The 24,561-nt window shown below is 47.5% G+C and overlaps 2 protein-coding genes across 6 annotated transcripts; both read right to left on the reverse strand.

Moving 5' to 3' along the window:
• Nucleotides 1-65: 65 nt before the first annotated feature.
• Creld1 (CRELD disulfide isomerase 1) lies at nt 66-9,245 on the reverse strand. 3 transcript variants are annotated; one of them, XM_078033498.1, is made up of 11 exons: nt 9,090-9,245; nt 8,416-8,608; nt 8,090-8,172; nt 4,583-4,693; nt 4,195-4,286; nt 3,319-3,495; nt 3,140-3,235; nt 2,150-2,233; nt 1,882-1,977; nt 1,529-1,663; nt 66-749 (listed from the first exon to the last, which is right to left on the reverse strand). In XM_078033498.1, exons 2-11 carry the CDS (start codon nt 8,587-8,589, stop codon nt 535-537), a joined length of 1,263 nt encoding a protein of 420 aa, XP_077889624.1. In that variant the 5' UTR covers nt 8,590-8,608; nt 9,090-9,245; the 3' UTR covers nt 66-534. The 3 variants fall into 3 exon arrangements, with proteins under 3 accessions (XP_077889624.1, XP_077889626.1, XP_005333869.1); XM_078033500.1 differs by having other exon boundaries at nt 8,416-8,713; nt 9,036-9,230; XM_005333812.5 differs by having other exon boundaries at nt 8,831-9,230.
• Nucleotides 9,246-9,416: 171 nt separating this feature from the next.
• On the reverse strand, nt 9,417-24,036 carry Il17rc (interleukin 17 receptor C). Of its 3 annotated transcripts, XM_005333813.5 has the most exons (18): nt 23,692-24,036; nt 23,400-23,421; nt 22,827-22,979; nt 22,500-22,574; nt 22,295-22,404; nt 20,639-20,750; nt 20,261-20,305; nt 17,677-17,816; nt 17,431-17,490; nt 15,727-15,781; nt 15,457-15,638; nt 15,313-15,363; nt 13,978-14,023; nt 13,702-13,823; nt 13,381-13,440; nt 12,627-12,675; nt 10,319-10,414; nt 9,417-10,078 (listed from the first exon to the last, which is right to left on the reverse strand). In XM_005333813.5, the coding sequence occupies exons 1-18, from the start codon at nt 23,794-23,796 to the stop codon at nt 9,447-9,449; spliced, it is 2,115 nt and encodes a 704-aa protein (XP_005333870.1). In that variant the 5' UTR covers nt 23,797-24,036; the 3' UTR covers nt 9,417-9,446. The 3 variants fall into 3 exon arrangements, with proteins under 3 accessions (XP_005333870.1, XP_013217670.1, XP_013217669.1); XM_013362216.4 differs by lacking the exon at nt 20,261-20,305 and having other exon boundaries at nt 17,677-17,789; nt 23,692-24,035; XM_013362215.4 differs by lacking the exon at nt 20,261-20,305 and having other exon boundaries at nt 23,692-24,034.
• Between the last annotated feature and the right edge of the window lie 525 nt (nt 24,037-24,561).

Consider the following 24,561-nt stretch of genomic DNA (forward strand, 5'->3'; position numbering starts at 1 on the left):
TTCCCAGAATGTTAGAAAACTTCCCTAAGGCGGTGGTGGGAGACAAGTAGTAAGACTGGAGCTACTCCATTTTCCAATACTTTTCTTTATTTCCTGAGATGGATAAATAAATGGATGGCTGAGGGAGATGGGGTGAATACAGAAAAGGAGCTGGCAGCATGCAGCTGGCAGGAGAGGGCTGAGGAAGCCCTGCTCCTTGTGGAGACCCCTCTCATCCTAGGCAGGAGCCAAAGTTCTCTAGCAACCACCCCGAGGGGAAACCTTTCAAATTCACAATACTGTTGTGAAGGCTGCCCAGTCCCCCCTCCCACCCCTACAGGCAAAGATTTCATGAGATCCAGCATCAGGGCTACTTCTTCACCACAGGGGCCACGCCTGCCCAGGCCTGAGAGCCTGTGCTCCTCCATAAGGCAGAAAGGGGGTGTTAATCCCACGTTCCAAAATAAACCAAGCTGCCCTGAGTGTCTATCTGGAGAGAGACCCAACAGTGGGGGCAGCCTGGGTGGGAGGAGAACCTACATGTGGTGACAGGGATTATCTGCCCTTGATGAAACCCTCCAGCACTCGGTCACTGCGCTCTGACAACCAGTACCCGGTCATGGCTGCTACAGCCCCTATGAAGATGGCAGTGAACACCAAGTCACCCTTAGCAGCAAGTGTGGCCAATGCACAGATGATGACACCAAAGAACATCTGCTGCAGCACCACCAGCTCATCCTCTGTCATCTCTGAGAAGAAGCCCGCCGACTCTGCGGAGGAGGAGAAGATGCAGCCTGTCATTCCTACTCCTGTTCCTGGCAGTTCCTGGAGCTATCCCAGGACTCCCACATACTCAACTGCTGCCAGGCCTGCACAGCACACCAGGCACACAGCATTGTTTACCGCTCAGAATGACTCCACAAGGGGCAGTTACCCAAGTCTTGCTAAAAGGAAAGCAGGCTCAGAGAGATGGAGGGGCTGGTCCAAGGCCATGCAATGGGCAAGTTGGGGGCAGAACACATACTATGTGTAGTCCAGTTCCAGTGCCAGACCATCCCCATTTGAATCCCAACTCTGCAACCTGCTTGCAATGTGGGCTTGGGTAGGTTGTTCCGCCTCTCTGCATCTTAGATTCCATATACATAAAATGGGGATGAGAATCTGTATGGCCTTGGGTTGTTTCAAGGAGCTAAATAAGTTAAAACATTTCGTGTGCTTGGAACAGCATGTCAGGCAAGATAAGAGCTGTGGAAGTAGTCCCTAAGGTCATGGCTGTAATTACTCTTCTCACACCTCGGGGCTATGGCAGCTCTCAGTCACAGGAGACAGGGACTGGTGCCACTGAACAGATGAGGAACAGGCTTAGGGAGCAAGGTAACTTGATCCTAAGTTCAATTTTCATTCTTCCCTGGGAGGTAAAGCCACTAAAAGCCAAGTTGGAAAGAAGATGCAGGGTCCAGAATTCAGTGCAGCCTCCTAGGGGACTGAGTGGCAGTGGGGATGGGACAATAGCTTATTCCTGCTGCTGCCAACTGGAGAAGAGGCTCACCTGGGATCTGCTCCTTGACGCAGATGCCCTCTACCTGTTTGTAGCCCTCAGCACAGATACAGCGGTAACCCCCTTCCGTGTTCTCACACTGCTCGTTCTCTCCTGGACACACTGCAGTCTCACACTCATCCACATCTGGTGGGGGGAGAATGGGGAGAGGTCACAGTGCTGACTGCAAGGCCCCCCCATGCAGCACCCTGACTCAATCCCATTCACAACCTGACATTTCCCTCTGTTGCTGCCCAATCTACATTCCACCTGCTTTCCTTCTGTTCCCTGCCTGTATTCCAGCCCCTCTCAATTCACGGTAGACAAGGCCCTCCCAGATGCCGGTCCCATCAGAGAAGACTCACCGAGACACTTGGAGCCCACCTGCTGGTAGCCAGGACTACACTTCTTGCAGCGGCCTGGCCCTGCTCCCATGCAGCCCAGGCAGGCCTTGGCGCAGTCTAGGGAAGGGAGAGACAAACATGACAGCTGCCCCTAGGCCTGGGGAAGTGCTCCAAAAGAGGAGGCCCAGGGGATTCCAGTCTGAGAAGACAGAATTTTGGAGGGAGAGGCATGCAGCAGTTCCTCCTCCCCTCCTCACACCCACATCCCCTCCACAGGACAGACACAGACCTCGGCACTCATAGGAGCCTTCTGTGTTCACACAGAACTGGTCAGCCCCGCAGTTGGCTCGCTCAGTGCCACACTCATCGATGTCTGCAGAGATGGAAAGGGTGGGAATTTCAATCCTTATTTAAATAATCAGCAGGAAACTGAGGCCAGGATGGTCAAAGAATAAACCTGCTTAGGATTATGTGCTGTGGCAGAGACGACAAGCTTCCCACAAACAGAAGTAGAGGTGTAGCTAGACTCAGCTGCCCATGCAGAGACTATGGTTTCCAGCCTGCCTTGGAGTTGAGCGTGGCCCTGGGATTGACTTCCGAACAACAGGATGTAAACAAAAGTAATGTACTCCACTATTGGCCTGGCCTTAAAACAATCTTCCCCTTCTCACTTACTAAATGTCTGGACATGGATCTCAGGGACCTGTGATTCAGCATAAACACGCAGATAATGCCCAAGGGGAGGACTAGGTAGTAAGAAAGAAGAAATCGGGGTCCCTGAATGACTGTGACAAACAGAGCTTCCCTGCCAGACTGGCCCACTCACTTCAGGACTGTAATATAAAACAATAAATAAATCTCTACATTCTTCAAGTCACAGTCTTTTGGGAATCTTTCTATTAACAATGGTTTAGTCCCTCTAAGTGGCAAAGCAGGAACCAAAATAAGTATTGAACCCAGGTTTCCTGACCCTACATTCAGTGTCCTTGTTTCTCTGGCTAAACATTCTCCAATATTCAAGTCTTAGCCAAAGTGACACATGTTCCAGGAAGCCACTGATTTCTCACCACTACCTCCCCTGAGCTGCATCCCAGACCACCCCTCACCAGACAGGTCAATCTCCACTGGTTACTTTTCTGCCTTCCCAGCCAGGGTGAAATCTCCATGAAGATGAGAACTGTGTTGTCTAGCTCAGGCACATGTGTTTGTTTGTATGTGTGTGTGTGTGTGTGTTGAAAAAAATGCCCACCCTCCCCAGGACCACACAGGCACCACTTACCTACACACTTGAGATGATGCAAGGCCCAGCCCTTCTTGCATTGCAAACAATTTGATTCCTCAGGTCCCGAGCAGCGGGCACAGGGGCCAAAACAAGCTGGGTGGAATAGGTGTGGTATGAGGATGGGCAGGCAGATGCCCCTTCTGCCCTTGCCCACCACCACACAGTTGGTTACCTACCCGAACATACCAGATGGCTGGCGTTGCGCTCTGCCTCAAAGTAGCCAAGGCCACACTGGCCACAGGCCTCACCCCCATAGCCGGCTTGGCAGTCACAGTGCCCGCTGCCCCCTCGTGTCCCTTCCCCTTCGCACTGCCCGTAGCCGCCACAGGGCCTCTCTGTGCCCCCAGGACAAGCTGTGGGCAGACACCAAACTGGGTGAGACCATATATACCACCTTGACATAGAAGAGTATATTTTGCATAACATCAAATACATTTGGAGAGGAAAGTTTATTTTAATGATTACATATTTGGTCATAAAACTGCACAATCTATATCCTATAACATAGCTTGTTAAAAATCTTTTTCCCCCTTTTGGGTAGTGCTGGGGATTGAACCCAAGGCTTCATACATGGGAGTCAAGCACTCCACCACTGAGCTACATCCCTCCCAAATCTTTTACAGAGACTGAACTGACCATCTTAATAGCTCCAGCCTTTTATCTTCAGGAGCTGGTAGTAAGTTCAGCTCTTGTGTCAGTTCTGGGGAGGGGCATCAATGGTGAATAATCGGGGTTCAGGGCAACCCCTGCTCCTCCCCAGGAAGGTAACTTAGTCTGGTCTGGCGCAGGAAATGAAGAGGGCAAGGGAGCTCTCTTGATAATAACACAACTTGATAATAATCACAACTGCATCTCGCTCAGTCTAGCGCTTGTATATTTTTTCAAAGCCTAGCCCACTGATTTGCTCATCTTACCTGCTCCTGAGGCAGCCAAGAACTGACACTCAGAGAAGTTATCTGAGTAGCTTCAGCTCACAAGGAGGTAGAGTCAGAACTGAATCCCTGGCTTTAGCAAACCCCTCCCATTCCCCAAGAGGAACTTGAGAAACTCACGAAGACAGGAGGGCCCAAAGGTGCCAGAGGGGCAGCAGAGCTTCAGGGAATCTGAGCAGAGCCACTGGAAGAGATCCGGGGCTTCCTGCTGCCTGAGGCAGGTTAGGTAAAAGGGAGGGGATTCTGAGACAGTGTCAGAGGTGCTGCTCAGCCCCCTACTGCCCACAGAATCTCTGATTCCACCCATCTTGGCCATAAGGCCACCTGATCATGCTCTTTTCTTATCTCAGCACGGGAGCTTGGGTCCTCCAGCAAGTCCTTGGAAGATCTGGGGTTGGAAGACACTGAACTGGGACATGCACACAACCCTATACTTCTTGGCCAAGCTAAGATTTTGCCACCAGGCCCTGCTTGTAACCTACTCCCGGAAGGCCTCCATGTCACTCACTTGTGAAACCACCAGCTCTCCACCAGCTCTTCACTCATCTCCAGCAGGCGGTGGCACTCAAAGTCTGACTTGCTGCACACGCCCTCGAGCACCTCTACCAGGCGGGTCTCACTGTAGGAACAAGGCAGGGTGGTCAGAACATGCTCTGCCCCATCCACCAACCTCAGATCTCTCTACCCTTCCTGTTCTGTGACAATATCAAAGGAGAGGCCATAGAACATAATGGAAGGGATATTGTTTATGGTTTTAAATCTACTTGTGTGACTGTGGGCAAGTCACTAAACCTCTCTGAACCTGTTTTTCTTATCTGTAAAATGGGGGCAATACCTTCCCTGCAGGTTTGTTAGATGACACCTCAGTTTCTTCAAGTGAACAACAGAATATACCCTTGCTGAGTAGATATGATTAAGTATGTATCATAGGACTGACTGAGAATGTAGCTCAGTAGTAGAGTGCTTGCCTAGCATGCTTGAGGCACTGCCAAAAAAAAAAAAAAAAAAGTGTGTGTGTGTTTCATATAACAAATGTTGGAGTGGAATTGGAGAAACTGGGAACCCTTCTACCCTATAGGTTAGAATAAAAAATGGCATAACTAGGGCTGGTGCTGTAACTCAGTGGCAGAGCGCTTGCCTAGCACATGTGAGGCACTGGGTTCGATCCTTCGCATCATATAATTCTGTCCATCTATAATTACAAAAAAAATTTTTTTAAAAGAAAAAAAAGGCACAATTAGCAGGGCATGGTGGCGCACACCTATATTCCCAGCAACTTGGGAAGCTGAGGCAGGAAGATCACAAGTTCAAAGCCAGCCTCAGCAACAAAGCAAGACCCTACACCACTTAGCAATATCCTATCTAAAAATAATAAATTAAAAAAGGGCTGGGGATGTGGCTCAGTGATAAAGTGCCCCCTGGGATCAATCCCTGGTATAAAAAGAAAAAAAAGAGCAACCATCATGGAAAAGAAGATTCTCAATAAGTTAACCATGGAGCCATCATATGACTCAGCAATTCCTCTCCTGGGCATAAACCCAAAAGAACAGAAAACAGGTGTTTAAACAAAAACTTGTACATAAATGTTCACAGCAACCAATCTTTGTAAGAGCCAAAAGGTAGAAAGAACCCAAATATTCATCAATAGATAAATGTTTAAACAAAATGCAGTATATCCATTCACTTATTCAGCCATAAAAAGGAATACTATACTGCAATATGGATGAAACTTGAAAACATTATGCTAAGTGAAATGAGCTAGACCCCAAAAGCTATGAAATATACAGTATGATTCCCAAGGAACCATAGAAATTTCTGCTTCAATAAGGCAGATTAGTGGTTCCCTGAAGGAAGTGAAGAATGAGGAATGACTACTTGGAGAGTATGGTGTTTTAGGTGGGGGTAATGAAAATATTCTGGGTCAAGCACTGTGACACACCCCTGTAATCCCAGCTCCTTCGGAAGCTGAGGCAGGAGAATTGCAAGTTCAAGGCCAGCCTTGGTAATTTAGGAAGACCCTTTCAGAAAATAAAAATGAAAAATACTGGAGATGTAGCTCAGTGGTAGAGAGCCCCCAGGTGCAAGTCTCAATAGTGGAGGGAAAAAAAAAGTTCTTGAAATAGATAGTGGGGATGGTTACCCAACACTGTGAATGTACTAAATATTCCTAATAGTAAATTTTTTATGTGTATCTTATCACAATTTTTAAAAAATTAATGTATAAAACTTGGTGTACTGTGTACTTAAAAAATTTGGCACAGTGGTTGGCATATAGGAGGTGATTAAAAAACAAAACAACAGAAATAACCCAGGAGTCACTATAGCCAAGGGGTCATCTTGGCCAATCCCCTCATTCCTAAATAAGGAAACTGAGGACCACCAAGGAAAAGGAGATTGACCATCATAGAATAACAAAACTCTTTTTTTTTTCTTTTTTTTGGCTGTACTGGGGTTTGAACCTAGGGTGGTTCTACTATTGGAGCTACATCCCCAGTCCTTTTAATTTTTTATTCTGAGACAGATTCTAATTAAATTGCCCAGGCTGACCTGAAATTTGCAAACCTCCTGCCTTAGTCTCTAAAGTTGCTGGGATTACAGACATGTACCACCTGGTACAGCAAAACTTTTAATCTCTGGTGAGCATCACAATATAATCTTTTAACTCTTTCCACAATCCCATGAGAGAGGCAAAACAGGTGTTAGTATCCCTCTCTTACAGGTGAGGAAACTGTGGCTCACAGAGGATAAGTGACCTTTCCAAGATTACAAACTAGGTCTAACTCCAAGTCTTCATTGACCCCTTCTCCATCAGATTTTGAAAAGGTGAAGGTAGCCAGGTGTGGTGATGCACAACTATAATCTCAGCAACTCTGGGGGCAGGAGGATTACAAGTTTAAGGCCACCCTCAGCAATTTAGCAAGGCCCTAAGTAACTTGGCAAGACTCCATCTCAAAATAAAAAATAACAAGTGTTGGGGATGTGGCTCAGTGGTTCAATCCCCAGTACATAAAAAGAAAGAAAAGGTAGAAAGCTTAGGGCACTCAGGTCCGGCTTTCTGAATCTTCCTTATCTTCCTTGTGGCTTTATGTACTGACTATTTGTTGACAACCCTCAAATTCCTGTTTCCAGTTTCTACCTCTCTCCCCTGAGATACAGAGTAAAATGGAGTCTACTTGGATGTGTAGTGGACATCTCAGCCCAACACCTTCAAACAAAGTGCCTGATCCCACCTCTCCCCTAAATCTTCTCTGTAGTCTTACCATTTCAGAAAACACATGCACTATTCACTCAATGGCTAGAGTGTTTTATTCTAGTTTTCTCATACCTCCATAATAAATCTATCAATGAGTTCCACTTGTCTGCCTGCAAAATATACCCAGATTTTGACCCCTTGTTACCATATCCACCACCAGATGTCACGCTAGCTCATGCTGCATTCATGCCTAGGGTGTTCTTTAGCTTCCCAAAGGAGTCTGTTTCTTCTACTCTGGCCCCTGTTACAGCAGTGTTAATGATCTTTTCAAGGAATAAATAAGACCACATCATTTCTCTACTCAAAACCTTCCCATTACACTCGGAACAGAATCCAAACTACTTTCTGTAGCCTTCAATGCCTGGGCCTCTGTCCTGAATTTTCATCACCCTCCCTTTTGCTCACTACATTCCAGCCATTTCTGACATAGATCAAGATCAGTCCTACCCTGTGCCCAAATCCCTTCCCAAACTTTCACACAGCTTGCTTCTTTACTTCAGGTCTCTGTTCAAATTTCACATCTTGCCTCCCACCCTTCTGTAATCTACCTTGTTGCTTTTTTTTTTTTCATCTGACATAATTTAGTCATTCATTCCTCATCTCCTCTACTAGAACTAAAGCTCCATGAAAACTGGACTTTGCTTCTTTGTTTACTCCTGTACTAAAGATGTTCTGCGATATTCATTGAGTAAGTGCTCCCCAACAGCTCCAAGGCTGAGATTGGGAGACAAGAGTACACTCCTCCCTGGCCCAACCCCTTACCTGTCTTTGTATTTAGACAACTTTTCTTCTTCCCAGGCAGTGTTTCCACCTCCAAAGTTGTCCCGGATAGTTCTCTCCAGGCCCTGGACATGAAGACATTTAATAATAGCTAATTACAGAGACTGACACATTCTAGCACTTTACTATCTAACTGACCAGGAAACTAAGACAAAGACAGGCAACTTGCCTATGGTCATCCAGTAACGAAGTTTTAGTAAGTGACCAAGATGTGAATCCATGCAGATGTGCCTCTGAGAGCTTCCTACTCACTACTGCTGTGCTATAATAGCTGAGACCCCCACCCTCAAGGCTGTTGGTGCACCAACCTTGTTGAAGCTGTCGACCAGTGCCCGGCAGGTATGACAAGGATGGGGTTCAGGTGGGGGAGAAGAATGGGGAAGAGGAGAGGGCTGGAGACAGACAGGACCTGGGAGACTGAGGAAGAGGCTCAGGCCCCAGAGCAGAGCTGGGATTAAGTCCTTCTGGGACTGGGGGGCCATCTTTTCCCAGGTTAAGGACCTGCAGATAAGAAGGGGTGAGGAAGGTTCACTGGAGAAGTCAGGTTCCAGGAGAGAATGGAAGGGTCAGTTCTGAGGTGCCGCAGGGCAGAGAACCAAGGCCTGCGTAATTATCAGTAAAGGAAAATAACGTGGGGTATTAGAGAGGAGGGAGTGGAGTTGGGTGGAGAAAGAAGCTTGCTTAATCTTCAATTCCAGAAAATAAATAAATTATCCCCGTTACCGTGGGGGAAATGGCCGGAATCCTTGGCAAAGGGACAGGAGTCAGCCCATTGTTTTAGGGTCCCAATAAGAGTTATTAGGGATCAAATCCGCAGAATTAGGGAGAAGGGGCCGGATTCCAAATACTGGGAGAGAGGAGGCCGGATGGGCGGTCTTGGGGGAGGAGTCTGGAACCCCAGTCCTGGGAGGAGCCCGGATCCGGATATGAAGAGCAGGGGATCAGGTTGGGAGCCTCGCAGGTAGGCAAAGTCCCGGCTCACAAATCGGCAGGGGAGGATCCAGACCCGCCTAGACCGCGGAGGAGGGAAGAGCAGCTACAGCCCCAGCCCTTGCGCGCCGCCAGCGACGTCTCGTCAACGCCACGGCCACCACCGCCTGCGTAAAACGTACAACCTTCACCAGCGCCGCAGTCCGGGAGGCGGAGCCTGCCTCCCAGCCAATAGCGCCGGGCCATGTGCCATTGCGTCACCCCACGATAACCAACCAGAGGCGGCGACGGGCTGCACCTGTCTTGGCTTTAAAGGGCCGCGGGGTTAAAAGAGGACTTGCCAGCCTAGCTGCTCCGTCACAGAGGCACGTGTGGGCAATGACCATAGAAAAATAGCGTCTGCCTTTATTCAAATCCAGTTCCCCGCCCCAGGCTCCATCCCACGCCTCAGCTCCGGGGCTCCCGGGAACTGTAAGCAGCTGTCCAGAGCGGGCTGCATGGCCTGGGACACTTGCTCCGCCCACTCCTCCAGCCGCCGGGGATGGGGGGCGCTGGGCCCCTGTAGGGCGCCTGCGAAGTCCAGCAGCTGGGAGGGCAGTGAGAAGACCGGCACTGTGCGGAACAGGTCGGGTACAGCGTCCACGTGGAGCAGTCTGTCGAAGCAGGCCCCGACGTAGCGACCCGGCGCCCGGCCTTGGGAGAAGTCTGGCAGTACGCAGCTGAGCGAGGCGGCGAAGGCGTCGTGCGGGCCGTACGCCCCTGGGGCCGCAGCTGCACCGTCCTGCAGCCACTCTCTGCACAGCGCCACGGCCCCAGGCGAGAAGAGCAGGACCACCACACCGCCCTCCTGCAACGTCTGGCGCCGCTGTGCGTGGAACCAGGCCAGAGGACCCTGAGAGCTGAGCTCACGGCGGCTCCACAGGTCTACGGCCACACGCAGCGACAGCTGGCTCAGCGCCGACGCCAGCGCGCCCACCAAGCGCTCGAAGCCCACTTCATCAGCGGAATAGAGGAGCAGAGCCGCGCGGCCCCTAGCGGCCACTACGAGAAAGGACAGAGGTGTGGGCAGAGATGAGAAAGCTAGCGGCCCGGCCTCAGCGTGCAGTCAGTCCTAGGCCACGCACGCTCACACTCACTCCCCAAGCAGAGGTCCTGCTTCCAGAGCCTCAGCCACCCTGCGAGGGAGAGGGCCTAGGCAGCCAGTGAGCTCGTCCGCCCCTTCCTTCGGGGAACTCTCAAGCCCACTGTGGCCCTCCTCCTGGGGAGCCGGGAAGCACTCACCTTTCACGGGATCCTTTTTTAAAAAGAGGAAGAGGATCAGCGCTGCAGTAACGAGAAGGAAGGCCAGCCACGCCAGGACCCAGCGCTTGTGGATGTCTGAGAAAGCCAGGGAAGAAAACGGCTAGTTAGAAAACCTTACACTTTCTTTTTCTGTTTAGTTTGTGTTTTGTTTTGTTGGTGTACAGGGGATTGAATCCAGGTGTGCCCTGCTGCTGAACTACCCCCCCCCACCCCCGTCCTTTTTGTTTTTTGAGACAGGGTCTCACTGATTTGCTAAATGTTGTGGAGGCTGGCCCAGGTGCAAGCCACCATGCTCAGCAAAATCTTACACTTTCACCCCACATCACAGAGGTGAAAAACAGGTGTACAAAAATGATATGATTGAAAAACAAAGTAAAAATAGTAATAAAACAAAAAGAAATGAACTCATTGCCAAAAACACAAAATCAAAGCCAGTGCATTAACATAACTTCATCTATTTAGGCGAACCTCTGTAAGTGAATTTACATTCTGCCTCAGTTTTTATGGCTGTAAAATTGACATAACAGCAGTACCAACTTAATAGAGTTGCACATGAAGTGTTTATAGGATGCCAAGCATTGTAAGTGCTCAAATGTTAGCTAACATTGTCCCCTAAGCCTAGGGTTACTGGCCCTTGACCTTCCTGTCTCCATTGATTGTTAGTACCCTCCTACCTGGTATCATTGACCCATCTTTTTTTTTTTTTTTTTTTTTGTGCTGGGGATCAACCCAGGGCCTTGTGCATGCAAGCCAAGCACTCTACCAACTAAGCTATATCCCCAGCCCCCCAGTCCATCTTTTTTTGCTTCCAATCCATTTCCTCTGTGGCATCTTCAAAGATCTTTTTAAAATATACTTTTTTAGGGCTGGGGTTGTGGCTTGCCTAGCATGTGTGAGGCCCTGGGTTCCTTTCTCAGCACTGCATATAAATAAATAAAGGTCTATTGACAATTAAAAATATATTAAAAGAGGGCTGGGGCTGGGGCTTAGTGGTAGAGGCTCTGGGTTCAATCCTCAGCACCACTAAAAATGAAATTAAGATATGGTGTCCACCTACAACTAAAAAATAAATGTAAAAAAAAATTGTAGGGGCTGAGGTTGTGGCTCAGCAGTAGAGCACTCGCCTAGCACATGCAAGGCTCTGGGTTCGATCCTCAGCACCACATAACAACAAATAAAATAAAGGCACTGTGTCCAACTACACCTAAAAAAATATTTTAAAAAATTGTAGCCCTAAGTTTTAAAATATATATCACATAAAAATATGTCCAACTAAAAAAATATTTAAAAAAGAAAAAATTAAAAAATATGTATACACATTTTATTATAACCCTTCAATAAAATGGAAGCTCCTGCTGCTGTAAATATAAAACCTAAATTCCCTGCCTGGCTTCTGCATCTTCATCTCATGACAGAGATCTGTCTGACCAGGACCTTCTATCCATACTACCTTGGAATTTCTCAAGAAAAGTATCTCATAGTCTTCATAAAAATGTATTCCTGTTCCCATCACCTAGGTCAGCCTTCAGAGTGTGTCTAGAAACTTCTCTGAACCCCTTATCTCATGTAGGTCTCCATTATATGCATTTACAGCTCTGAACATTTTATTTTTTATTTTTATTTTTTTAGCTCTGAACATTTTAGAGGGCTTCTATAACTTCAGTAGCTCACCCTATTGTAAGCTCACACTTTTGTGAATATTCAGTAGCTCATAGTTACTAATTGTAATGGGTTATTTGGCTTATCTTTTATCTTCTTTTAGTAGGGGCAGGATTGTATCATTTTAGTGATGCTGGCATCACTGTAAGCACTCATGTTTTTTGTGGTACTGGAGATTGACCCAGAGGTGCTCTACCACTGAGTTACACCTCTAGTCCTTTTTTGTTTTTAAATATTTTTAGTTGTAAATGGACATAATACCTTTGTTTGTTTGTTTTTGGTGTTGAGGATCAAACCCAGTGCCTCACAGGTGCTAGGCAAGTGCTCTACTACTGAGCCATAACCCCAGCCCACCCAGTCCTTTTTAAATTTAAAATCTTTCTTTTTTCTTTTTCTTTTTTAAATTTTGAGACAGGGTCTCACTGAATTGCTGAGACTGGTCCTGAACTTGCAATCTTCCAATACCACCACATATGGCTCATCATATTTTTTTGAATAAAGGAATGACCCTCTGATTTATCTGAGTGCAGGGAAGGACAAAGCCATTGCATGTGCTGTCTCAGGAATGGTCCCTGTCAAGATTCTAGCTCCGAGTATGCAGAGGAAGGGCAGCTCTTGTAATACTCACACTTGTCCATGGGGCAGGCCCATAGTGCTCCCAGGTCACCGTCCCACAACTGCAAGACACAAACAACCAAGTCCAGAACCTCCTTCCAGGTTGGTGTTCAATATCCACCAGTTTCTGGCCAGCCTGGGACATGCAGATTTCCCCCCACACTGTAAGTTTCTGCACTCTACTCTGCACTTTTTTAAAAAATATTTTTTAGTTGTTGATGGACTTTTATTTGTTTGTATGTGGTGCTGAGAATTGAACCCTGTACCTCACACATGCTAGGCAAGTGCTCTTCCACTGAGCTACAACCCTAGCCCATAATCTGCACTTTTAAAAAAAAATGTTTTTTTAGTTGTAGATAGATACGATACCTTTATTTTATTTATTTTTATGTGGTGCTGAGGATCAAACCCAGAGCCTCATACATGTGAGGCAAGGGCTCTGCCACTGAGCCACAATCCCAGACCATACTCTGCACTTTTTAAAGCTATCTACTCTCTAGGTGGATTTCCTCCATGCCAAATCTGACCCACAGGATGAGATCCTTCCTTGAAACTCTCTCTGGGACCCCAAACTTAGCACTGTGGGTGTAAGTATTGGTTTACTGGTCTCTAGCCAGTGGTGAACTCCACAGAGATAGGAACTATGCTTCTTCTACCCTCAACCTCCCCAAGGCTAGCTGCAAAAGAAATACAAATGATAGGTGAGGACTAGCTTTAGGCCCATTGCCCTTGGGCATTAGGGCAAGGCCCTTTTGCCATTTACTCACCTGCAAACACTGGCCTGACTGCAGGTCTTTTATTAACTGCTCTCCAAGGCGAGCTGCCCTCTGCCAAGAAAGGAATGGGGACTGTCACCTGGGGTCAGAACCCTGGGGAAACCACCAGGCTGCAGATGGGCAGAATTGGAATGGGAGGCCCGCTGGGAGAGTTGAGAGGCCAAAGAGCAGGGTCCAGGTTTAAGTCACACATTTGAACACATTCACACATCCATCCCCCAAGACTAGCACAAGCCTTGACACAAAGTGGAGTGAAAATTTGAAGTCAGGTGAGATAGAGCTGGACAGATCTATGCCTCCACTATCCCTCACCGTGGAGTCCCGACTGGGTAGGGGAGTACAGCCACTAGGTTCTAAGGCACAGAGTGATCTGTTGTCCTGGGGGCCTCGTGTGTCCACTAGCAGCATATCATCCTTGAGGGGCCCTAGTGAGTCTGGAAAGAATGACAGGTGACTGTGAACAAGATCCAGTCTTGCTGGGAGTTGCCCCTTATCCCCCTCCCATGCCCTGACCTTCACCCCCAGCACCTCCAGGGTTCACCCTTATTACAGTGGCCTCGTCACAGCCTCCCCATAGGTCCCACTCACCAGCCCACAAGCACTCTTGGAGCTGTAGCTTCTTCCAGCTGCTCACCTGCTTGGAATTAAGGGCACAAGAAAACAGAAAGCCAAGGCCAGAAAGGACAAAAGAGAAGGGGCAGACAAGAGTAAGCCAGGTTGGAATCTGCACTGTGGAGCTGAGGTTGGGCAGGTATGGTTTCACAGTTCCTTGGTTAGGAGTAATTTCATCTTTCTTAGTTTCAGCCTTGCAAAGTCATCTGCACTTAAGGGCTTGATGACCCTTCAAGCTCTTTTTTCCGGGGGACGGGTATCAGAGATTGAACTCAGGAGCACTCTACCACTGAATGACATGTCCAGCCCTTTTTATGTTTTGAGACAGTATCTAAGTTGATGAGAATTTTGCTAAATTGCAGAGGCTGGCCTGAAGCTTGTGAGCCTCCTGCCTCAGCCACCTGAGTTGCTGGGGGTACAGGCATTAGTCACCACACCTGATCTGTTTTGTTTTGTTTTTTTTTAGAGAGAGAATTTTAATATTTATTTATTTTTTAGTTCTCGGCGGACACAACATCTTTGTTTGTATGTGGTGCTGAGGATCGAACCCGGGCCGCACGCCACGTGCGCGCTACCGATTGAGCCACATCCCCAGCCCCACCACACCTGATCTTAAAGCTCTTTTAATGTCCTAACCAAGCACTTTATTACATTTCCTTCTCAAAGAGAAGGTTCCATTCTCACCTGACAACCCCATTTATAATTGCAGCCCCAATCCTTCACCTTTTACCATAGTGTTTGTATTCCACCTTGACATACTTACTATGTACTTTAATTTACTCACTATGGTATCTTATTTGCCTTTCTCCTTTGGAAAATAGGTTCTATGTATGGGGAGGGAGCATTTTTTATTTTGTTCATTTGCAGATCACAGGGCCTAAAACAGTACCTGGCACAAAGTGGATGCTCAATAAATAAATCTTGAATATAACCACCCTTTGAAGCTGTAGAGCAACCTATTCTACAAATGGGGAAATAGGATTATGAGAGCAATAATAAAAGCAACTTATACTTATTGAGTGTTTGGTCTGTGCCAGCCCCTGAGGCAAAGCACTTCTCTCATTTCATCCTCATAACAACTCTAGGAAGTAGTTATTATCATCTGCATTAAACAGATGAGAAGACTGACTTTCAGAGAGGTGAAGTGCATAGGGTCCTATGCATTGCTGAAGTACACTGGGGGACTCCCAAAGAGGATGCTGGTAACCACTATGCCTTAGGGAGTGAAGAACAAAGTACAAGCAGAAGACTGACTTCTGTGTCTATGTCGTGTCTGGCCCCAAACCCAGTGCTCTGGTATCCCATTCTGACCTGGACACAGATATTGGGGTGGCCTTTCAGCAACGGGAACTCGTTGGCCTTCTGCAAAAAGCAGGGAAGAGGTCAGGTAGTAAAAATGAACCCCTGGGTTCCCTCCCATCCCCCACCCTGGGCACTGCCCTTGGCCTTGCTTACATTCACAGTGACATTCTCCTGGGGCAAGGGCGGGGCAAGCGGCTGGCAGGGGCCACCACCCGGTGTCCACCAGCACAGCGCCACCTCCGCGGGCAGCCAGCAGGGCGCGTCTAGCCGCCAGGTCAGCGGGGACAGCAGCCGCAACCGAGTGGCACGCCAGAGGTTTCGATGCGCGCGGGGGTCTGCAGGAGGGCATGAGGGCATGAGGGTCAAGGTGCACCCGGCTTGGTTCCCCGCTGACCCCAATCTCACCTCTGGAGATCTGCTTACCCTCTTTGAAGGGGCAGAAGCTGGTCCTAACAGAGTCCGGCTCTAGGGGCCACACCTGGAAAGAAAAAAGGGATCTGCTCAGCTCTATTCAACTCACCCAACTCATTCCAACCCTCTACCAGCCAGTACCAGGGTCCTCTGCTAGGCACTAGGGACACAGTCACTCAGCTGATATTTCATAAGCACTTACCAGGTCTCATCAACCCTTTACAAAGCTCTAGAGATGCAAAAATTCATTCTGTCAGCAAACACTCTGCCGAATACAGGCAATATCTTCATTCAACAATTTTCCCCCAGTGCTGGGGACACGTCCTAGGCAAGCACCTTTCCTCCCAGCCATACCCCAAGCCCTTTTAGTAGATTTTTTAAAGAGCACCTATTAATTTATTCATCAAACTTTTAATTAAGAGCACCCACTATATGGTTAGGCATTGTGTGTGGCAATGAAGACAGTTAACTTACAGCAAACATTTCCTTCTTAAACATCTGCTATGTGTCCTACCTCTGTGCTAGGCAGTAGAGATTCATTCATTCATTCTTTAGTTAGCACCTACTATATGCCAGGCCCTGTGCAAGGCTCTGGCAAAGTTATCATATTTAAATTAGATAAGCTTTGCTTGCTTTCAAGGTAATCACAAACAGTAGTAGTCACAATAAAATATGTACATAAATTAGGAAATAAATCAATCATTTTTGAGTATATATTGAGTATCTATCGTGTAGAAGAAGCAGCTAATGGTTGTCCAAATATGAAAAGAAATGATACATAGACAAGGAAGGAAAGAGGAAGTACAAGTGGATTTGGAGCTAGGAGAGGCCAGGTGGTTAGAGAAAAGCTCTGGGAAAGACATGCCATATGAGCTGGGAAAATTTGGTTGTAGGGAAAGAGGTAAGGGCAGTTCAGAGAGAGAGAGAGAGCGAGCAATGCCTGAGCAAAGGCACAGAGGTGGTTGTACCTCAGTAAATAGCTCCACTGGACATACCAAATTCCTATAAAAGGGAATTGTGGGGAACACCTAATGGGGAAGGTTCAACTGGGGATTGAGTATGGGGTCCAAAATGCCATAGAAGTGATGGGAAGGAAGATGGGGCTGGAGTTATTGAAACGGTATAGCAGAAAGATGACAGAGGCCTAAACTGAACTGAGATAGAAGCAGGGAGAAACAGAATGAAAGACACTAATGTGGAGAGGTCAGATGAATAGGACCTGATGACCAATTAAATGTACAATCAGAATTTAAGCCAGAATGTGGTTGCACTTCCTTCTCATAGCCCTATGAAGTTGGTACGATTATATTTCCACTTTACAGATACAAAACAGGCTCAGAAAGGTTGTGACTCCCCAAACATCACACAGCTAGCAAATGACAAGAGCAAGGATTAAAAACAGTCTGAATCTACAGCATATACTCTACTCTCCATGTGAGCACAAAGAGGGAAATTAAAGAACAGAGGAAGGCTTCAAGTTGGAGGTGATGTCTCAGTGGACTATGGAGCATAAGCAGGAGTAATATGGATGGAGGAACAGGAAGAGCATTCTAGGTATATAATAGGCAGAAGATATAGCACAGTAAGGGTCAAGGGAGGAGGAGTCTCTGCCTCAAAGAACAGTATGGAGGATTGTAAGACCAGGAAGGTGGCATCTACCCTCTCAACATCTTCCCAGTCCCCTTCTCCTGGTGCCCTGCTAGACTTTGCTCCTACCTGAATACAGAGGCAGGGAAGTAGGTCTGTATGGTTCAAGGTAATGGTCTGTGGTCCAGTCTGTGGGAGAAGCATAAGGAGAGAAGTTGGAGAAAACAAGGAAATCAAACAAGTTAAAGTTCCCCTATCAATGTTCCCTTGCTTTGTGTGTGTCCTCTTTAAGGATCCCGTTTGGTAAGACATGCACATTCTTAGTATAAGCACTGGCTTGGACTGAAAATGGACTCAGAGAGGGAAAAGCCTCACCAGGTTTCTGTGCCACCAGGGCTTGGGGGGACCTTGGACCTGATTCCAGTACAGTAAGAGGCTGTAGTGCTGCTCCTCAGAAACGGCCAGCACCAGGTGCACACTGTCACCATCTGCAGACACATTGAGCCAGGGCAGGGCTGGTGGGGGAGACACAGGGAAAGAGGGCAGCTTAGACTTCCTTCACCTCTGCTACAAACCTAAGCTTGGGCCATACTTACCAAATGACCCTTTGGTCTCCTTCAAATCTCTTACACTAGGAGGCCCTTGCTTTGGGTGTGTCCTCTGCATCTCCATTTCAGACCAGACTTTGTCCCCAGCCACTGACTTAGGGTCAAGCCCATAGAGGTCCCAGTATATGATCTTGGGATAGCTCTTCTCCCTGCTTCTTCTTCTGCAGTCAGTTGGATCCTGTAATCTCTATTAAACAAACCACTCTCCTCTTCTCAGAACCCATATATGGTCCTCCCCTAGAGCTCCCAGTAAAAGATGGAGTCTTTACCCAATCTAGATACTGTGACTTCTTTAACTTCATTCTCTAGCACTTATGTCCTTAATTATTCTGCTGCAGACACACTGGCCTCCTTACTACTTCTTAAATACACCAGACATATTTCTACCCCAGACCCTTTGCACCAGCTACTCTCTCCCCGATAGAACCCTTGTCTCTCAAATGGCTCCTCCATCACCTCCTTCACTAGAATGAGGTCATTCCACTACTACAGACCCCAACCTTCCTATCCTTCCTCCTTGAATTTTATTACAGCTCTAATCACCATTTAACTTAGTGTCTACTTCATATCTCCATGTGTTTATTGTGTCCTCCCTTGCCCCTACCCCAGTCCCGCTCCCAGCTCCATAAATCAGGGAGTTTTGTCAGTTTTGTTTATTGATTTATCCCCAATGTCTGGTGCAGAGTAATTATTCAGTAAATATCTTTTGAATAAGTGAAGCAATGTCTATTGAATGAATCAAGAAATGAAATGCAGGATGTACATCTGTGTTTTCAAAGCTCTGGTGCTGATGGATCTTTATGGATTGCCAAAGAGGCAGGCCAAGTTTAAGGAAACAAAAAGAAAATGAAGTTGAAAAAATTTAATAGTTAAAAAAAAATCACAATTAATCCCAGTGGATTGGGAGGCTGAGGCAGGAAGATCATGAATTTAAAGAGAGCCTCAGCAACTTGGCAAGACCCCATCTCTAAAAAAAATTATAAAAGCACTGGGGATGTGGCCCAGTGGTTAAGCACCTCTGAGTTTAATCTCTGGCCAAAAAAAAAAATTACAGTGTTAGCTGGGCATGTTGGCGCATGCCTATAATTCCAGCAGCTTGGGAGGCTGAGGCAGGAAGATTACAATTTTAAAGTTAGCCTCCTAAACTTAGTAAGACCCTGAGCAACTTAGTGAGACCTGTATCAAAATTTTAAAAAGGGGGGTTGTAGGATGTAGCTAAGTGTAGGATGTAAGCTAAGCTTTTTTTTTTTTTTTTGGTACTGGGGATTGAATGGGGGGAGGGTTAACCACTTAGCTACATCCTAAAAAAACCAATCACAGTGTTTAAATCTTGATCTGGGTTCCAGTTATGCAAGTGTGTGTATGTAGTGTGTATGTGTATATATATATAACACAGACACACACACATATATACTTATATATGTACATATATGTAAAGACTCATTGATCTGGATATTAAAATTAATGCACTTTACATACCTTTCTATATGTATGTTATACACAGAGAATAAAAACAAAACAAAAGCCAGGCATGATGGTGCACATCTGTAATCCCAGCAGCTCGGGAGACTGAGGCAGGAGGATCGTAACTTCAAATCTACCATCAGCAAAAGTGAGGCACTAAGCAACCTCAGTGAGGCCCTGTCTTTAAATAAAAGTACAAAATAGGGCTGGTGATGTGGCTCAGTGGTTGAGTGCCCTAGTTCAATCCCCAGTACTCCCCCACAAAAGGGAAGGGGTGGTGCTGAGGATGTAGTTCAGTGGTTAAGTGCCCCTGGGTTCAATCCCTGGTACAAAAAAAAAAAAAAAAATTAGCAACAAAAAAGAAAAACCCCAGGCTGGAGCTGCAGCTCAGTGGCAGAGCACTTGCCTAGCATGCGTGAGGCACTACTGGGTTCTATTCTCGGTACCATATAAAAATAAACTAAAAGGCATTCTGTCCATCTATAACTACAAAAAAAAATTTTTTTAAATTAAAAAAAAAAAGAAAGCAAAATCCAAATAGTGCACACAGGAGAGAAAAATCAGAAACTTGCCTTTCTTAGCTCTTATTACAGATTTATTATAATTGATATATGGATGAGACCACCATAATCTTGACAATGCTTTGGGCTTCTAGATGTTCCTGGTATGCATAAATATTTGTTATAAGTGAGAAATTAATTTTGTTATTTCCATTGCCTGGCACAGATAGCAGCTGCCATACTTCATGTGTTATGAATGAATGAATGAATGAATGAATGGGCTCTGTGAGTGTGGCAGCCCCAGTCTGAAGCTAACTCCAAGAGTCCCTCACATGAACTCTAAACCCTGCTCCTCCCTCTTCCCAGCCCAATGGCCCTAGCCCCTACCCCAGCAGCTCTGGATGCTGTCCCGGACTTCCAGCCCCCTGCAGTCTGGAGAGAGAGATCACAGAAATACCTCCAGTGGGACTGGGCACCATAGACAGAAAGGGGGGCAATCCAACCCATGGGGAACACCCTGTCCCCTAAATACTACCCACATCTATCCAGTGCACAAAGCTCTTCCGGAGGGGCCGGAAAATTGTGTCACATGGGGAGAGGAGGCCTGAGGGACTGAATCAGTCCCTTGAGAGGATGCAAAACTCAGACTCCTGCCTGAGATGAATGGTGAATGGGAAAGAGGGTAAAAGCAGGAGGGGAGTGGCTGGAGGGGACAGAAACTCAGAAGCTAGGATGTGGGGCTTCTGAGGTTCTGCAGGCACTTACCAGGCAGCTGCTGTGTGACGTTGAGTTCTTTCTGATACCTGGGCTGAGTATAGGACCAGATTCGCACCTCAGCTCCCACAGCAGCCTCAAAGCAGTCAAACACTACAGAGCCCTGTGAGGAAAAGGTGGTAGAAGGCTGGAGAGAGGCCCTGGTAAAGGGCTCAGAATCCAGACTGAGGGCTTGGGCTTCTCTGCATGGACCACTCTGCTCACCACCTGCCTTTCCTAACCAATGACTCCATTATACCAAATAGCCTGAAATCTACCATCAGAGTTCCCACTGAAGGTCTCCAATTCTGAAGCAAACATCCTTTGTAGCAGCGTGGGCAAGGCAAGAATGGGCTCTAGCTATCCCAGTCCCTGCCCCAACCTCTGCTGGCCTGGACCACTTGGCCAAAGCTAAGCTGATGAGATACCCAGCACAAATGTGGGACACCCCTCCCTACAGAAGTGGTTCTCATACCCAGTGCCTCAGTAGGACTGAGGTGGGCTAAGAATTTCTCCCATTGTACAATTTTCTAGCTGGGGCCCAGGTGTGCAGGAGTAGTCATAGAGTTTGAGTGATCTGACCCTAGCAAAGATAGCTCTTTGAAACATGTGTGAGTCCTGAGGCAGGGAGAAGTCTCAACACCTTGAACCAGGTGTATATACCATGGGATGGCAGGATTCTTATTCAAGAGTTTGGAGAAGTGCATGCAGACCACAAACTACCCCTCTCCAAGCCTCAGTCTCTCTATCTGGAAAATAAGGGTGATAACAATGCCTCGTTCATGGGGGATAGTTCTCAGTATTACAAAAGAAAGGAAAAAAATTATTGATATCCTTCAGCACTGGGTATTATACAAAGTGTCTTACAGATAATAATTTATTTAATTCTTAAAACAGCCATATGCAGGGCTGGGGATATAACTCAGTTGGTAAAGTGCTTGTCTTGCATGCACAGGGCCCTGGTTCAGTCCCCAGCACCAAAAAAAACAAAACAAAGAAAACCTAGCCATATGCAGTAGGACTATTTTTTTTTTAAAGTAGTAACCCCCCAAATTTATTTATTTATTTATTTATTTTTGTGTGGTACTAGGGACTGACTCCAGGAGTAGTTTACCACTGAGCTACATCCCCAGGCCTTTTTGTATATTTTATTGAGACAGGGCCTTGTTAAATTGCAGAGGCCAGCCTTGAACTGGTGATCCTCCTGTCTTAGCCATACTAGTAGCTGGGATTATAGGCAACTAAGAAAAAAGAGAGAGAAAAAAAAAAGAGGGGGGAAAGAAGGAGGGAAGAAGGGAGATAGAGAGGAAGAAAAGAAAGGAAGGAAGGAAGGGAAAAAAGAAAGAAGAAAGACAAGAGAGGGAAAAAAATCCACAATGATAAACCACTATACACATAGTAGAATGGCTAAATTTTACAATTATAATACCAGTGTTGACAAAGATGGGAAACAATTAGAACTCCCATGTACTGCTAATAGGGATGAAATAGTAGAACTCTCCTTGATAGTTTTTCACAAAGTCAAACATATGAGGTAGGATATTCTCAAGCCCATTTTACACACAGAAAAACAGAGGCACGAAGGGAAATAATGCATATGAAAGTGTTTTCTAGAGTTCATATCTAGCAGGTGGTTATTCTGGTTGTGAGAAGGAGGGTTTCACATACCACAGACTGACCAGGCTGCACCAGGGCAGCAGGCACTTGCACCTCCAGCAGGACACAGCGGGTAGTAGGGTAGGCATGGAAGGACAGCACGACTTGGGCCTGCAGAGAGGCTGTGAGCAACAGGCAGGTGTCAGGCAGGCCAGGGATTATGGGCAGGGACCAGGGACCCTGGTGAGGGCCAGTTGGGCCAGCAGGTTCTTCTTACCATTCGTAGGCTCCTCAAGCTCCAGGTCAGCTGCTCCTTCAAATTTTTCTTCCTCTCCAGACTCTTCCCAATGCTCTGGAAGGACCAGAGAGCAAGGACCAGATCAGATCCCCAGCTCTGGGCTGGCTTTGGGCGTGGCTTCCTTCTAAAAAGTCCAGTGCTGAGAAGCATGGGCCAGGCCTCGAGAAACCAGGTGGACCATGGAGTCCTTTGGCCAGTCATCTCAACACTGAAGATGCCTATTACTGCCTGACATACTCCCTGGCCCTCATGCCTGTGCTAAACATGCTGACATGTACACATGCAGTCTCAGGATGACTCACTCACCTTGCACGGCCAAGTGGACAACCACACGTACACATAGGTCACAGTCTGTCTCCTGGTGGCACCTCAGCACTAGCTCTGTCTGCAGGCGCGTGGGCACCAGCACAGGGCCTGGGGTGGACACGATGCTCCCAGGTAAGCAGAGCACATCACCATCTGTTTATGAAGGGTGGGGTGGAAGCTGAAGTTGTTCAGAACCCAGTTTAGTTGTACCTACATCCCAGAGCACCAAGGAGCTTAGCTCTTCCTGGGATGAGGGTGAGCAGAGTAGGCATGGGGCTAGGAAGGTTTCTCTTCCTTTCATCAACATGGAAAGTTCTTTTCTCTATAAAAGAGGAAATACTGCCCAACGTGGTGGCACACACCCACAATCCCAGCGGCTTGGGAGGCTGTGGCAGGAGTATCACAAGTTCAAAGCCAGCCTCAGTAACTTATCGAGGCACTAAGTAACTCAGGGAGACCCTGTCTCTAAATAAAATTCAAAAAAGGGCTGGGGATATGGCTCAGTGGTCAAGTTTTCCCCTGAGTTAAATCCCCAGTACCAAACAACAACAACAAAAAAGTGGAAATACTTACCCCAGAGGTGGCAGGATAGGCCCTTGAAGGGAGGGAAAGTAGAGTCAGAATTTATACCCCCAAGTCTAAGCAACCTCCCCCTCCACCTCTTTCTGAAGTTCTCTATCTCAAGTCTCCCTCCAGAAGAAGACGGGACCAGCCCCTTCCTATTCTTCTCTTCCCCCATCCATACCAGACAGACCAGCCAGGGCGGTTCTGGTGGCAGTGGCAGTGACAGGAGCCAGACTAAGGATTTGATGAGCTGTAGCCTGAACCCTGAGCCTCCCCAACCGTCCCAGGGCCTCCGACTCACCAAAGAGCAGCGGGCAGCATCCTGAGGCCCCACAAACCTCTCCAGAGAGACAACCATGGGATTTCGGCCCAATGCCAAGGACAGCAGGAACCAGGGCACAGGCATCTTCCAGGTGCCAGGAAGAACCCAGGCCTGGGGCCCTGTCCTGCCCCCCCCCACACGGGGGGGCAGACACCCTATCCCAGCCCCCACTCAGCCCAGTGTCTGTGGGCAGTGGAGCTGGAATCCCTCCCCAGCCTCAGGGGTCCCAGCACTTGAGAGCTTATGAGCTCCCACTCCTGGGAGCCCTGACTCCAGTCCCAGTTCCAGCCGAGTGCTTTCGATTTGGCTCCCAGCAGGCAACCGGCTGTTCCCGCCCCGCCCTGTCCCTCCCACCCACACCAATCCTGGCTTCCAGCAGTCTTGCACTGGGATGGTGGCCTCTCCTCCTCCTTTATAGCTGACACCTAACTGGGAGGGGACCCCAGGAAGACGGTGCAGCATCATAGCTGAGCAAGGGAATTCCTACTCATCCTGGGAGTCCTAAAAAGGAGCTCCAACTGAATCCAGCCCAGGGCTTGGGCAATCCTGGGGCACTTCCACTTCCCCTGTGAACCTGAGATCCCAGGGCCAATGGGTTCCTTCTTAGGGATACCTCGGGTCCCTTTTCACACACTTTCCTGGGTCTCATTGTCCCTTTGTGGGACAGGAGCTCTAAAAGGTACCAGAAAGTAGCTTTTCCCCACTGCCCAGACTAGGCTCAAGTATGTTATGGGGGAAGGAAAACAGGACCCAGAGCCAGGACGAAGTCCTGCCTGTGCTATTGCCATGGCTAATCACAGGAGGATGAACACACCACCTAGTAGAGCTTGTGTTTCTCCTCCCTCCTCT

Source organism: Ictidomys tridecemlineatus, chromosome 16 (assembly GCF_052094955.1).
Source record: "Ictidomys tridecemlineatus isolate mIctTri1 chromosome 16, mIctTri1.hap1, whole genome shotgun sequence".
NCBI lineage: Eukaryota > Metazoa > Chordata > Mammalia > Rodentia > Sciuridae > Ictidomys > Ictidomys tridecemlineatus.

Coding starts and splice junctions, on each gene's coding strand:
- Il17rc (XM_005333813.5), bottom strand. CDS start 23,796: ATGCCTGTGCCCTGGTTCCTGCTGTCCTTGGCATTGGGCCGAAATCCC. Junction 22,575..22,826: donor TGTCCACTTGGCCGTGCAAG/GTGAGTGAGTCA, acceptor TGGTCCTTCCAG/AGCATTGGGAAGAGTCTGGA. Junction 13,441..13,701: donor TACCCAGTCGGGACTCCACG/GTGAGGGATAGT, acceptor CTTTCTTGGCAG/AGGGCAGCTCGCCTTGGAGA.
- Creld1 (XM_078033498.1), bottom strand. CDS start 8,589: ATGGCCCCCCAGTCCCAGAAGGACTTAATCCCAGCTCTGCTCTGGGGC. Junction 1,978..2,149: donor AGGCTCCTATGAGTGCCGAG/GTCTGTGTCTGT, acceptor TCCCTTCCCTAG/ACTGCGCCAAGGCCTGCCTG. Junction 750..1,528: donor CGTCAAGGAGCAGATCCCAG/GTGAGCCTCTTC, acceptor CCTCCTCCGCAG/AGTCGGCGGGCTTCTTCTCA.